Source organism: Amblyomma maculatum, chromosome 1 (assembly GCF_055883805.1).
Source record: "Amblyomma maculatum isolate TAMU_Amacu chromosome 1, ASM5588380v1, whole genome shotgun sequence".
NCBI classification, from domain to species: Eukaryota; Metazoa; Arthropoda; class Arachnida; order Ixodida; family Ixodidae; genus Amblyomma; species Amblyomma maculatum.
This window is the reverse complement of record NC_139344.1, coordinates 88,590,997-88,604,120: the sequence shown is the minus strand read 5'-3', so window position 1 is coordinate 88,604,120 and position 13,124 is coordinate 88,590,997. Positions and strand designations below refer to the sequence as shown.

General features: G+C 43.3%; 1 protein-coding gene across 1 annotated transcript in view; it reads right to left on the bottom strand.

The window, feature by feature from the left end:
- The window catches only part of LOC146203107 (uncharacterized), a 239,886-nt gene that overhangs the window by 179,975 nt on the left and 46,787 nt on the right, over positions 1–13,124 (bottom strand). The window contains exons 6-15 of the mRNA XM_084588528.1: positions 11,556–11,654; positions 9,483–9,581; positions 8,373–8,471; positions 8,095–8,193; positions 5,718–5,915; positions 5,441–5,638; positions 5,155–5,352; positions 4,956–5,054; positions 1,514–1,616; positions 493–686 (exon numbers count right to left, since the gene is read on the bottom strand). Of these exons, the coding sequence (XP_084444654.1) occupies positions 493–686; positions 1,514–1,616; positions 4,956–5,054; positions 5,155–5,352; positions 5,441–5,638; positions 5,718–5,915; positions 8,095–8,193; positions 8,373–8,471; positions 9,483–9,581; positions 11,556–11,654 (1,386 nt within the window). The remainder of the gene's footprint in view (positions 1–492; positions 687–1,513; positions 1,617–4,955; positions 5,055–5,154; positions 5,353–5,440; positions 5,639–5,717; positions 5,916–8,094; positions 8,194–8,372; positions 8,472–9,482; positions 9,582–11,555; positions 11,655–13,124) is intronic.

Genomic DNA, 13,124 nt, shown 5'->3' with positions numbered 1-13,124 from the left:
AAGTTTATTCCAGCAGCAATCGTGCATCGAGCACAGAAGGAAAGCCAAGGTACTAGTTCCACAATAGAATGTTAGCTAGTGGCCGTCATGTCATTTCTAAATCGAGCAGTATGAAGAGAGGAATGCAGTACAGAAATTGCACTGCACAATGTGCAGACTTGCAAAGCCAGTTGGCCTAAACGTCGACGACTAGGCACAGGCATAGACACTGGCACACACCAGTGCCAGTGTCTGCAAGGTAGGAAGCATACATAAACGCTACCAACCTATTGAACATTTCACAAATGTCCCTGCATGTTGGAGAACCTCAGGCGGTTGAAATTATCTGCAGCTCTCCACACGGTATCCCTTGGAGCATGCACTGCTTTGGGATTTTAACCCCCGAGAAATAAACCAAACCACTGGTGTCCACAGTGAAGTTTCTTACTACTACTATTTATCCACATGCAAACTACATAAAAAAAAAAAGGAGCTGCCCAGAGAGGTGCCTACCTTGGCCTTGGCATCACAGTCAGCCCCATGCTCGACTAGCAAAGCAGCCAGGTCGGCATGGCCTTCTTGAGCGGCCAAGTGCAGAGGTGTGAAGCCCGCCCGTGACTCAGCTCCAGGCTTGGCTCCGTACTCCAACAGGCTGCTGGCTATGTCCATCTGGTCTTTGCGTGCTGCTACATGCAGTGGTGTGTAGCCTAAACAGAAACAGAGGGTTAGGAAACCAAAGACAAAGGAATGGGGAGAAAAAAAAATAGTGGACACTTCAATTATGTGTGACACTGAGACAGAACCAAGCTTCACTGTGCACCCTTATGTACAGGTGCCGTCAAAAATAAGCGCTACTCTTCCAAAATATGTAATTTCTCTGAATCGAAAAAGTAATGGGCAACATTTATTAGTATGCACTCTGTAATTTGCGCAAACAAAATTAGGCTGTATAGATCTATACAAAGAGGTAGGAAATGAGGGCGGTGAGATTTGATTTTCTAGCTAATATTGCCTTCCATTTACTTGCGACAGCACCCGCACATCCAAGCATGCCCAAGTGCAGCTGACGAACAATGTCTCATTCGCTGTGAAGTTGCTGCCTTAGCTGCTCCCTTACCCAGTCATCTTGCATGCCACCTCGCATGCAACCTCGCATGCATTTTTACTGGTTTTGTTTTGGTTGAAACCATAAAGAGCTTATTATGTGCTGCCCCAAGACTGAAGGCGAGGAATTTCAGCACACTTAAAAATACTCTCCAAGAACGGTCGCTCCTAGACTTATTGCAGAAAAAAAGAAAGCAGTGCAGAGCGAAAACAAAAGCAAGCACGAGAAAAACCAACATCAAGAGACATCAAGCAAGTGCATCTCAGTGAAAGTTGATAAACCAAAATACTCTGCCATTTTTGAAAGGCAACCTGAGTGAGCCCTTTACACTATGCAAAATAAGTATTTAAACGAAGAAAATAACACGCAGGCCTAAGTTTCCCTATAATTTGTGCACCATCTGCAATGCCAACGATAAATTTTACAAACCATTGCGTGCTGCTGAGTGTGGTGAGGCCCCTTTCTCCAAAAGTAAGAGAGCCACATTGACATGGTCATAATGTGCAGCCACATGCAGAGGAGTCACTCCATTCTAAAATGAAAATGAAATAAAGACAGGTAACCTGTGAGAACCACGAGAGTCTGAACATTTAAAACGCAAATCAGCTGTACAACAGTCTTTCATCAAGCTTACAGCAGGGACTATACCAATAACTTGCCAAGCCAATCAGGACCAAGTTTACTATACTGGCAAAAACAGTTGACACAAAAGTGCCGCCGCAAAGTTTAATCTGCCTCAGCCAACAACAAGCATTAAAAAATCAAAGGCAAAACAATGCCTCAATGAAGAAATGACTTAATATGCAAGAAACATTCACATTACTGCAAAGGAGCTGTAAAAGACCACATAGTAAAATAAGCAACGGTATCGACCAATATTCAGTGTGCATGTAAATATACATTTATCAGTAAAGAGTAGTCAAAATGCTTGTAGATCAAATTGCAATCCAACAGCAAAGCCAGTTAAGGCTGACCAGAGAACTCAAAAATGCTGTAGAATGTCCAATGTATAGTCGGGTACAAAAATTTAGGTAGCAGGGATGGTGCAGAAAAACTACCCCCTCGTTGAGAATTTACTAGACACACAGCCTTAAAATATGCAGTTCAGGCTGCACTTCCTAACTTTGTTGGGTGCGTACACTGAATCTAGCACTGTGCACTTTTCAATACCCGCCTGCACAGTAACGCTTCAAAAATTCTTTTTTCTTTTGTTTCGTGCCTCCCATGTTTTCACATCAGCTTTTAATCCACATGTGAACAACTGTGAACATTCTTGCACCTGCTGCACAGCAAAGCTGAACTATAGATTGAGTCGCTGAACTGCACAACAAAGCCAGGGTAAAGCACCCAAGATGGAGGTAAAGAACGCAACAGGTTCTGCAATATAATAATGCACCAAATGGCAGGGCACCCCTCCACACTGATGGCTCTCTAAAACTAGCACAGTTGGGTAAATAAATGCATTGTGAAAACCTTTAAAGGGACACTAAAGACAGACAAAGATAGTATGAAAATCTAATAAACTACATTTGGTAACACTGTTGTCGCATATCCAGCAGCAAAAAATCGAATGATTGCTGAGATATTGCGATAAGAAGTTGAGGTTTTTTCTTGTTCCCGCCGGTCGAATTCAAACTGTGGCCTCCAACTACGTAGTTGGAGTTGAGTGACGCACACTATGACGTAAGTGGAGACTCCGTGATAGCTAGCGAGCCGGCACGGCCCGCGGCCTCGCATCCCTCAAGGGCCAACTTGGCAACAGCGTACTCGCAATGACGGCCTCAGCCGAAATAAATAAAACGAGGAAGAGAGTAATTTACCAAGCGATGGGCCCATAAAGGAAGAAAAAAAAAACATAGAGCGCTTGTAATGCACAATACGTTACATGTTTCTCAAGCTTTTGCGCTCCTTCTTGCACTGTGTATAAACAAACCGAGCCCTCAGTCATCGCAACGCTTCCTGACATGTTTACATACAAATAAGATTTAGTTACCAGCAAAATAGTGTCCTCGCTGCTGCCCTTGTCAGTTTTGAAGCTTCGTCGCACTTTTTTCCTTCTAGGTTTGTGCTACAGCACCGTGTTCAGCGAAAATTACGTCCACGGTAGCAGAACATGACCGAAGTGCCGGCGCCACTACATTTGCCAGCGCTGTGAAATTCCACATGTTAAAATGGATCCAGTGCACAATATAGTGCGCATAGGCATCCAAACATTAGTTGCAAGACGTGTGAGCAGGCAGCATGCGCCGATGATCAAGAAGTTGTAATTTTTAGACCGGCAGCAGAAACACTTTATTGTAAATGGGGCCATGACATAAAACTAGAAATAATTCCAAGGTTCGGCGGCGCGGCGTAGTCGAGCGGTTAGCGCCGAATGGTACGGAGCAAGCAAAAGCGAGTTCGAGTCTTACCGCTTCAGGTTCCTTTTTTTTTTTTTTTTTTTTTTTTTACAAATCAATTTTTTTTAACCTTTTGTAATGTATTTCTGGTGCTTCATTATTTTTAGTTTTTAACTTTTTACCCGAGGCCCTTTTTTTCGCCGGGCGACGAGCGCAATATATCGACGCTCTCCTTGGTATGAGCGGCAAGTATGCCCCTTTTGTTTACGACGCCTGCAAATAGCACGTTGAAGGTCTTGTTGACGCAGTATATGTTGGTCAGATGTGCCATGATTTAGTGAACAATTGAATGATAATGCGTTTTTCCTTCGGTATATGTATGCTTTTCGTGGCGTACGTAGCTGCAGTCAAGCGGTCAGGTCGCAGTCGAAGCGGCAACGGCGGCGATATGTTGGCGCAGAAGTGTGAACGAAGGAGTGTGTCGGTGGTAGCGGATTTCGCTCGCTCGTGCCTCCGAATGCTCAAATGGGAACCATCAAGGCGCATCTGCTGCTCCAAGCTCGTAATTCAGGCGCTGCAGGTTCAAACAAACTATCCGAGTGCGCACGAAATGCCTGAGCCGAAACATAACCAAAACTGAAGTGGGCGCCTGTGGCGCCTCCAAGTATATTTTTGTATTTGCCTTGCAACGTTTACGTTGTCTTTTCGCCGTCGTTTACGTCTGATAAAAGCGTGTTATCATGTTTGAGAAAAAACGTACTACCGCATTCAAACATGCAACGTCTTCCGCATTTGTCAGCCTCCGGGATCCCTAGCGCGTCACGTGATTTGTAGTTGCGAGCCTCGGCCGTTTGGCTGTGGTGGCGATACCTGTATTTCTGTTATTCTTCTTTACTACCTTATAACAGCTCTGTTTTCAGTAAGAGTGGTCTTTTTGTAATCAGGAACTGGCATTCTATCGATGCAAACCCACTTCCTTTCTCTCTTTAGTGTCCCTTTAACAAGTGACAACAATGCTTTCCAAGCACTAAGCAAATAGCAACTACAGGTGATGCGCTACCAATTAAAGATCCTCTTATTTTTACTTTTTTAGAGTTTAATACATTTAGAGATGCTTTAAACGCCAGCACAACTACAGGCTCTCAGCACACTGCTGCTCTGGCAATAGCCGAAGGTGGTCTCACTGCAAGCAGCAATCCAAGCAAGCCAAGAAGCTACGTTTCACGCAAGAAAACAAAACCAACTAAAGAATGCAGGAAGTTGTTGATTAGATTGAACAATTAAAGTGAGAATTAGCAAATCCGAAGTAAGCATATATACAAAAGAGCAGCCTCACACATACAGAGTGCTGTTCTGCCCCCGAACATGCCTCAGTGAGATAAGCCTTGAAATTTTAACAAGTAAAATGACGGTGAAGTACACTTTAATCTTCAATTAGCATTCACATAAACAAAATGATCATTCACCTAAACTTAAAACTAGCTGTGCAAACAGAATCCCCAAGACATGAGCGAAAGAAGCAGTTCACAAACCTTGCCCTGGGCATCCACAGGGGCATCCTTCTGGAGCAACAGCTGCGCCACCTTCAGGTTGCCATACTTGGCAGCCAGGTGAAGTGGGGTAAACCCTTTCTGCAATGCAAACACCACAACCGGTCACTACGGCTCTACATGCCTAACCACACAGTGACAACAGAAACTCAGCTACAGAAGGTGCATATGTCCTTCTGACCTTGGTTGGTGCAGCAAGGGCAGCACCATGGTCGAGCAACAGTGCAGCCACTTCGTCCTGGCCCTCACGGGCTGCCACATGCAGTGGAGTGTAGGCATCCTTGGTGGGTGCATCCACTGCAGCACCATGCTGCAGGAGCAGCCCAACCATGTCGGCATTGCCCAGCCGCGACGCTATGTGCAGTGCTGTCTGCAGTTCCTGCAGTGGGCGAAGCAGATGATTAGGGTCAACTAATAGGAAGAGTAGCATGAAAGCTGCTGACAAGTCATCACGATTGTCCACAAACCCTGGCTTTGGCATCCACGTGTGCCCCATTGCGCAGGAGAATGCGAATGATGTCCGTCTGGTTGGCACGCGCAGCCAAGTGGAGGGGAGTCTCCCCCCGGACAGTGGGGATGTCTGGGTTGGCCCCGTGTTGGATCAGGTAGATGACTATGTTCATGCAGCCCATGAATGAGGCCACGTGCAGGGGCGTCAGCCCAGACTATGCGAAAGGACAGGACAAAATGACGTTAGACAAACAAGGATGCATATGCTCGAGACAACAGAGGTGAGAGACTAACCTCAGTGGTTGCCTCGATGGAAGCACCATGTTTGAGCAGCAGCTCGACCACTTTAATGCGGTTCTTTTTGCAGGCTATGTGCAACGGAGTAAAACCATTCAGGGCTCGTGCATTGGGATCGGCCCGCCGGTCCAGAAGCAGCTTGGCCACCCCAACGTGGCCACAGTGCGCAGCCACATGAAGTGCCGTCAGGTAGTCCTAGCGGCCAAACCAACAAAAGTAAACATTAGATGCTGGTTGGCATAGTAAATGAGCATGTGCGGATTAAAAGATGCTGCTTTTCTTTTCTCCTTGAAAAGTGAAAGAAAAAAATTCACTCTGCAAAGAGCAGTAGAACATTTGGCTGCACCTGGAGAGAACCCAGAAAGTTCTATGAACCCATAAGCAAAAACCAGGAACCCTCTTCCTCTAACACAAATTACACATGCTTCACAGCTAACGGCACCACAGGTAATGTTGAACACTTACAGGGCACCTAACTTCTCAATGTCTTCATCAAAAAGCAACCTGCACAGTATCGCCATGTGCATTGCTAATGCATGTAATTCAAAATGTACGACTGCATCCCTTCAGATCTTCAGTTCAAAAATTGGCTCAGCGGTGACATATACAATAACACCAAAGCCATAAAACTTGGGCACATGTTTCCTTCACATACACTGAAATCACTACAAAGGCTCTAGCGGAAATATTTAAGTATTTTTACTGAGGATAAAAATGTTACGGTATTCAATAAGTAAATTTTGTTCTCCATCATGGAAAAGAAAAGTAGCAAATGCTAGACCTTATTTACTAAAGAAAGAATGAACTTTTCCTTTGAATAAAACTAAATCTGGAAGTTTAGTAGCTAACCTACACTGATTTCATTAGAAAAGGGAATAAAAAGATTTGCTGACAATTATACTTTACTTCCTAATGCAAAATTTGAGCGCAACTCATAAAACCTTTTCGACAGACAGAGACAAAGATTTCAAGCAAGACATGTATGTACAATTACAGACAACTTTTCTATTTTTCACACATATTCATTCAAGAAACACTTCACTAAAAGTTCTTGACTGTCATGAAGGAAGTTTTGTGGTCGTCTGAAGCCTTCCACTACCCCCCCCCCCCCCCCCCCCCACCCCGCACCTTTTTCTCTCTTTTTTCACTGCCACCTTTTTCCTTTTCTTTACAGCTCAATTAAGATGTCCGTGCAGAATTGTGACAGATGCTGCACCTTTTCTGCACCAATTTTTAACGCCGCTGATGCCTGCTGTACTGCGCCTATTTCTGCATGCTTTGTGGTGCAGCGTTTGAGGAAGCGCCAAATGAAAGGTATCGCAGAGATGCCTGGATTGAAAGCCCGGCGGGGTTAGCTTCGTACATGCGTGATTTACCTGGTGACGTCATCACCAGTCATGACGTTATGACCAGATGTGACGTCATTATCACTTCCGGTTATTAGACATCCCGATGACGTCACACTGGGTCATGACGTCACCATGTGATGGCAACATAGTCAGTCATCTGTCATTACTCATGACTATTTAGTCATGACTAATTACTAATTAAAGTAGTTAATGACTAGTTAATCATTAGTTAGTACTGGTTAGTGACTAGTTAGCCATTAGCACTGGTTAGTGCTATGGAGAAAAAGGGGGCTGAGCTGGGGGGCGGAGCTGGTTACAAGGCCGACGGCGATGGCGACGACGAATCAAAACGCAGGAACGGGCGCCAATGAGCTGCGCTCTAAAAAAATGCAACAGAACTGAACCTACTACACAACGTAAGGTGCACATTTTAGGCGTGCTTGCAGCCCATATCAAGGTAACTCCACCATTACCTTCATACTTATGCTAATGCACAGCCTGGTGGACGTGCTTCTATTTCCTCTTAATGGAATTACAGGCACATTTTTGTAAACAACCCGATAATCTCTGGTATGTGCAGTAAGCACTAGCTGCACATAAAACTGAACATGTGCCTTCGGAAATGAGCCAATAAATGACAAATGTGCTTCAAAGCATTGTTGGAAAAGGCTGATCGTTTTTTTTTTTTTGCGCACGTACGTAAAGTACTTGCACACTGCTTTCTCCCAACTTCGTAAGCTGTTCTCAGACTCTCTTCTTTATTCACAACAACAAACAGCCACATACTAAGCTGCAAGGAGATGTCCTACATTGGAATAACTCTGACAGACAATACAGTGCTCTTCTGCATCCTGTGAGCTCACATAATATCAGTTGCACACCGCCAAATTTGAACCACACACTGAGGTTTGCATTTCGTTGCACGCCAGCAAGGTTTTAGACAAATGAAGTGCGACTTCTTATTTTCCCCATAATGGACGGCCAATAAAGAAAATAAAAGGGTAAGTCGAGGCACGAATACTTACGACGGTGACGTCATCCACTGGAGCCTTGTGATAAAGTAAGATGCGGGCACTGTCAACATGATCACCTTGCGATGCCATGTGCAGGGGAGCAAGTCCATTCTGCACGGAGAGGGCATGTTAATCGTGTCAAAGCGGGCTAAACACGGCAAAAAAAAAAAAAAACGTTAAACACAGCGCTACTTCCTTTTCTCTGGGCTTTGCAGCCACAATATTTTTTTTTTTTTTTTTTTTTGCACACGTAGTTAAGCAAAACCGAAGGCCCACACATGTGCACTGACCTTCGTCTTGGCTGTGATGGGAGCATTCTTTTCAAGCAGTTGCTCAACCACCTGGTCGTGGCCACTACGAGCCGCACAGTGCAGCGGCGTCAGCCCATCCTGCAACAAAAAGAAGATGCGCAACGCCCGTACAGAGAGCACGACTTGGGAGAGTGCAAAACTTCATCAACCTTCGCTGAATCAACATACATGCAGCCACACTCTCGTACATACTTTTGGGCGATACGAAAGCTGTGCAGATAGGTGATCGAGTGCCGAAAATTATGAGCCCTTTAATTTTTTGCTACGCCAGCTGACAGAAACACAACCTAAGTCTCGTAAAATAAAGCGTGAAAAGCCCCGCTGCAACTACTTTGCATTCAGTTTAATGAGTAACGGTGCCTAAAAATGAACATAGAGAAAGCACTTGAAGGCCAAGAGCTCAACAAAACCACGTTCAACAGGAATATGTTAAAGATAAACTGAAACATGGCTCCTATAAGAGTTCCACTTCCCTACTAGTGACATTGTTGTGCCAAGCAGAACTTTAACGTTAAGTGGATTTGCACATCACAGCAAAAACCGATAAAAGCTATACGTGCACTAGAAGACTACAAAACTACCAGACAACATAACATGCCTCTGCCAGCATATCAGAAATAAATCGAAAAAATGCTAAATTTTGCCTGCATCCGCCATCTTTATGAAAATATTCCTTGTTTCCATGCCAAATATTAAGCAGGAATGGAGAAGCAAAAGGAAAGGTCCATTTTCAATAAGCATCATTAATGAATTCTTTCTTTCTTAGCTAATGACCCATTGGAACTCCCTTTAGTAGAACCTAGGGACAAATGTGAAAGATTGAAATTTACTTCTCTTCACTGTAGCAGCAGTCTAAAAATAGGTAAGAAGAAATACTTCACTATGTTATTGCTCAGATGGCAACACACTGAGGGTGTCTCTTGTGGATAAGAAGTACTTTACGGATTTCCCTCCTCCTCTGATATTTTAAAGCATCTCGCACCTTTCAAATGGTGCAGTGCATTCACGAAATGCCCAGTGTGTGAACAAGTTGCGATCTTAACAAACACACATGCTACCCAAGTCCATTCGGACAGTAACTAGGCTTACCCTTGTGGAGGCATCAATCTTTGCTCCCTTTTCGAGCAACAGCTTCACCATGTTGCTTTTTCCCCATTTTGCAGCCACATGTAATGGCGTTATCTGGTGCTGTGGAAAAATTCGCATCGCATAAAATGTAAGCACAGCATCAGTTAATGTCCCATCAGCATCGCACATGCGAGCAGGGTAACGTAAAAACGCAAACACAAAAGTTGCATTAGCCGCTTGGGAAGACACACACGTAGGGTCAAATAACTCTACCACACAGCAGTCTTCATGCCATGGAAGTGATGGCCCACTGCTATTTCAGTCTCTCTGAGCAACAATCTTTTCATTTTATTCTTCCATTCTCAGTCACATTGTGTTTCGTTTGATGCTGTCATACTTTCACTGAAAAAACACGTCCTGCATGCCTGCCGTGAAATCATTTAATAGGGACATTGAGGAACAACCTTATCCAATGATTGTTCTCAATAAAAATGCTCTTTTAGGTATGCCAACGTTTCAGAGACCAACTTATTGCTAAGAAAACTTGATGTAAAAACCTTCCCATCAGTCAGTTCAAACTCGGGACACTACTGCTAAAAAGGGTGGTTTGCCACCATTTCAAAGTGAATGGCTATGTAGCCTCTGCGCTAAAGAAAAAAAAAAAAAAAAACCTTGCACTTTACTTGTGAAACGGAGTGTGAAGCGAGGTAAAAATTAAAAAGCAGATGCTGCCATAACAGCATCTGCTTTTCGTTTTTTTTTTTCTCGTTTGGCAAAATCCTGGTAGCATGCTTTCAAACCATTGCAGCAACCATCAAAGTGAGCCAGGCATGATGGATTATTGACAGTTTTTACAAAAACAACGCCGTGCTTCAGTGGCGCTGTGACCTGATCTAAGAAGGATCGGCGCACACAGAACCATGTCGTTTGCTCCATTGCGTAAGGAGTTTGCCAGCACATTCGGACACTGCTGTCCGAGTTTTCGGGCAAAACCATTATTTAGACGGGCTGCTACAAAAGCGTTTTCACAATATCTTTATTTTTTTACCTTTAGTTTAATTTTCTGGTTCCAGTAATATACAGTGAAAAGAAGAATAGCAACTTTCCGAACTGTAGTGGAGCCCTTGCGGGACCATAACAGTGCAGATGACATCAGACTCTGAGCCAATAAAATGATTTCCTGAGACTAAAATTACCTATGTAAATATGAACAGCTTTTTATTCACGAACATCGCTGAACGCACACAATTAATAAGCACATTTCAAGCACAAATCTCCTTGTACATGCCTGTCTCTGTAATGGCAGGCCCAATCATGGAATGTGAGTGTGGTGTTCTGGTGCCTTGTTGCTCACAAAGAGCAATGGGTAACGTAATGAATACATTCAGATTCCATTTCACTCTGATAATTTTTTTGTACTTCTTTTTCTTCCACAGCCTTGCCAGCTATCAACATCACATTAGCAGTTGGTAACAATCAAACCAAAATGGACGAATAGAACCACATTATTGCAGCCTTGCATCAATTGGACGCCTTTCATTTACTGCTTGCCAGCAAAAGCAGAGCACAAGACACAGCTACTGCTCCAAAAAAAAGAGCGCATCGCAAAAGGCAACCTCATGTGTGTTGCTTCCCATTTGTACATACGATTATAAATCCATATTTCTATTCAAAGAAGCTCGTAGTTGATAAAACTGATGAAGAAAAAAAAGGCAGACGGGCGCAACTTTATCAAGTAAAACGCAAGCAACAGTGGCTAACAAATTTTTCTTTTTTTCTTTTTTTTCTTTTTTTTTTTTTTTTTGCATACAGCAGCATGCCAACCACCGGGTTCTGCCACTTGCCCACAGTACAAGAATATTCTTTGCCAATGACGCAGACTTCAAACTCTATCCAAAGCACATCGTTCATCTAGTGCCCCACTTTAACACTGAATGGTTTCAAATGCCAGAAAGCAATTTCTCCCATATCCCTTATTTCTTTACACAGCCGAAAAGAGAGACTTCCCATGAGGCTGCCACCATCGACGAAGAAGTGCAAGTTACTCGCGAAATTTTAAATCAAGGGGACACAGCATGTTTGCACATATCTCACCTTTGCTGGGAAGTTGACATCAGCTCCTTTTTCCAGCAGCAGAGATGCAATGTTACTGTTGCCATAATGAGCAGCTATGTGAAGTGGAGTGAATCCACTCTGCAATGTGAGCAAGATCAAACGGAGGCACATTGTTAAAGCACCGCAATTGAGGTGAAGGAGACTCTATATTAGACAGCTAAAAGTACTCTTTCATGAACTCAAATAAGGCAAAACTTGACGTGCTCACTCACGTTTCACTGCTACTCTGCTAATGGGTGTATACGCCAATTTCAACAAAGCATGTCACGTGACCCCTATGTGAACAAATGATCTGCCACACTGACATTTTAAACGATAAATGTGCATCTCTGTTTCTGTTTAGATTAAGTAAGCTTTCAACACGATAGCTTTCAACCCATCTGAATGGCAAATGAATGCATTCAAAGATTGAATTTTCCCAAAACCACTAGCCGTAAAACCCACCTTAAAATAAGCCTTCCCAGAGTGGCAAAGAAGCTAAACCTTTGCTTTTGTTGCCTACTGAAAAGTGTTTGCACAATTTATGTTTTGGGAACACAACCAACTTGATTTAAACATTGGTTATGTTTTCCTTTTATTAAATCGTGTCTTGATGTACCAACAGGTACAAACTGCAAATAATTTTAAGTATAAATAGGATCACTGACTAGTAGCTTAAAAGTGCTGTCGGTAGTGTTAAAGAGGAGTTTTCTGTTCAATGTGCACAGTCTGCGCATATGAACAGAGTCCATCTAATCTGGGCACACTCCATGCATGTCATTAGCCACATGCACTAGCACCTAAAAAGAAAAAAAAAAGAAAGAAAAGGTAGCACCAACTAAATGTAGCAGGACATTAAGAGACTGATGTAGTGCTTTCTTGAGGAATACAAAAAGGCATGTCTACTGTCCAGCACAGTACTTGTGGCCAAACTGAAAAACCATTTGAATATGGGAACCTCAGATGATTGACCAATGGATGGCCTGCAGTACTTCTGGCCATCATGACTTGCCAAAATGCAAGTCCTTACTGACCAGTTATATGCCAACTTGTGACGAGTTTAATGAACAAAGCCTCAAATATGAATAAGCAAGCTATAACTTCCTCACCACTGCTCAGTATTAGCACAACAAATACAAAGGAGGTGACAATGAAGGTGTCTAGTAGAAGCTGCACTTTAAACTATAAAAGGCAACACAAAGACAATGTCAGCCTGGCTTAGCAACGCTGACCAGCATGAAGAGGAAAGAACAGGTCAAGACTGCCATTGCGTGTATTTCAAATAAGTAGATGTTAAACTAGCTTCAAGTTTCAAAGACACCTTTCAATCAAAACCTAAGGAAGCCCAAACCAATTCTGCATGCCATAAATAAGCCGAATTAATAGAAGTCAACTACAGATAACTTTCACATCAATCCATTAAACTGCATAACTGTGGGCAAGAAAACAGGAAACACAGCTTCAAAGGCTGTTATGACGCAGTACCAAGCTGCCTGCAGCCTACCCATTATGTGTTGCTTAACAATTACACTCTAATTGCATCAAACAAAAATATCAACCTCTGTTACC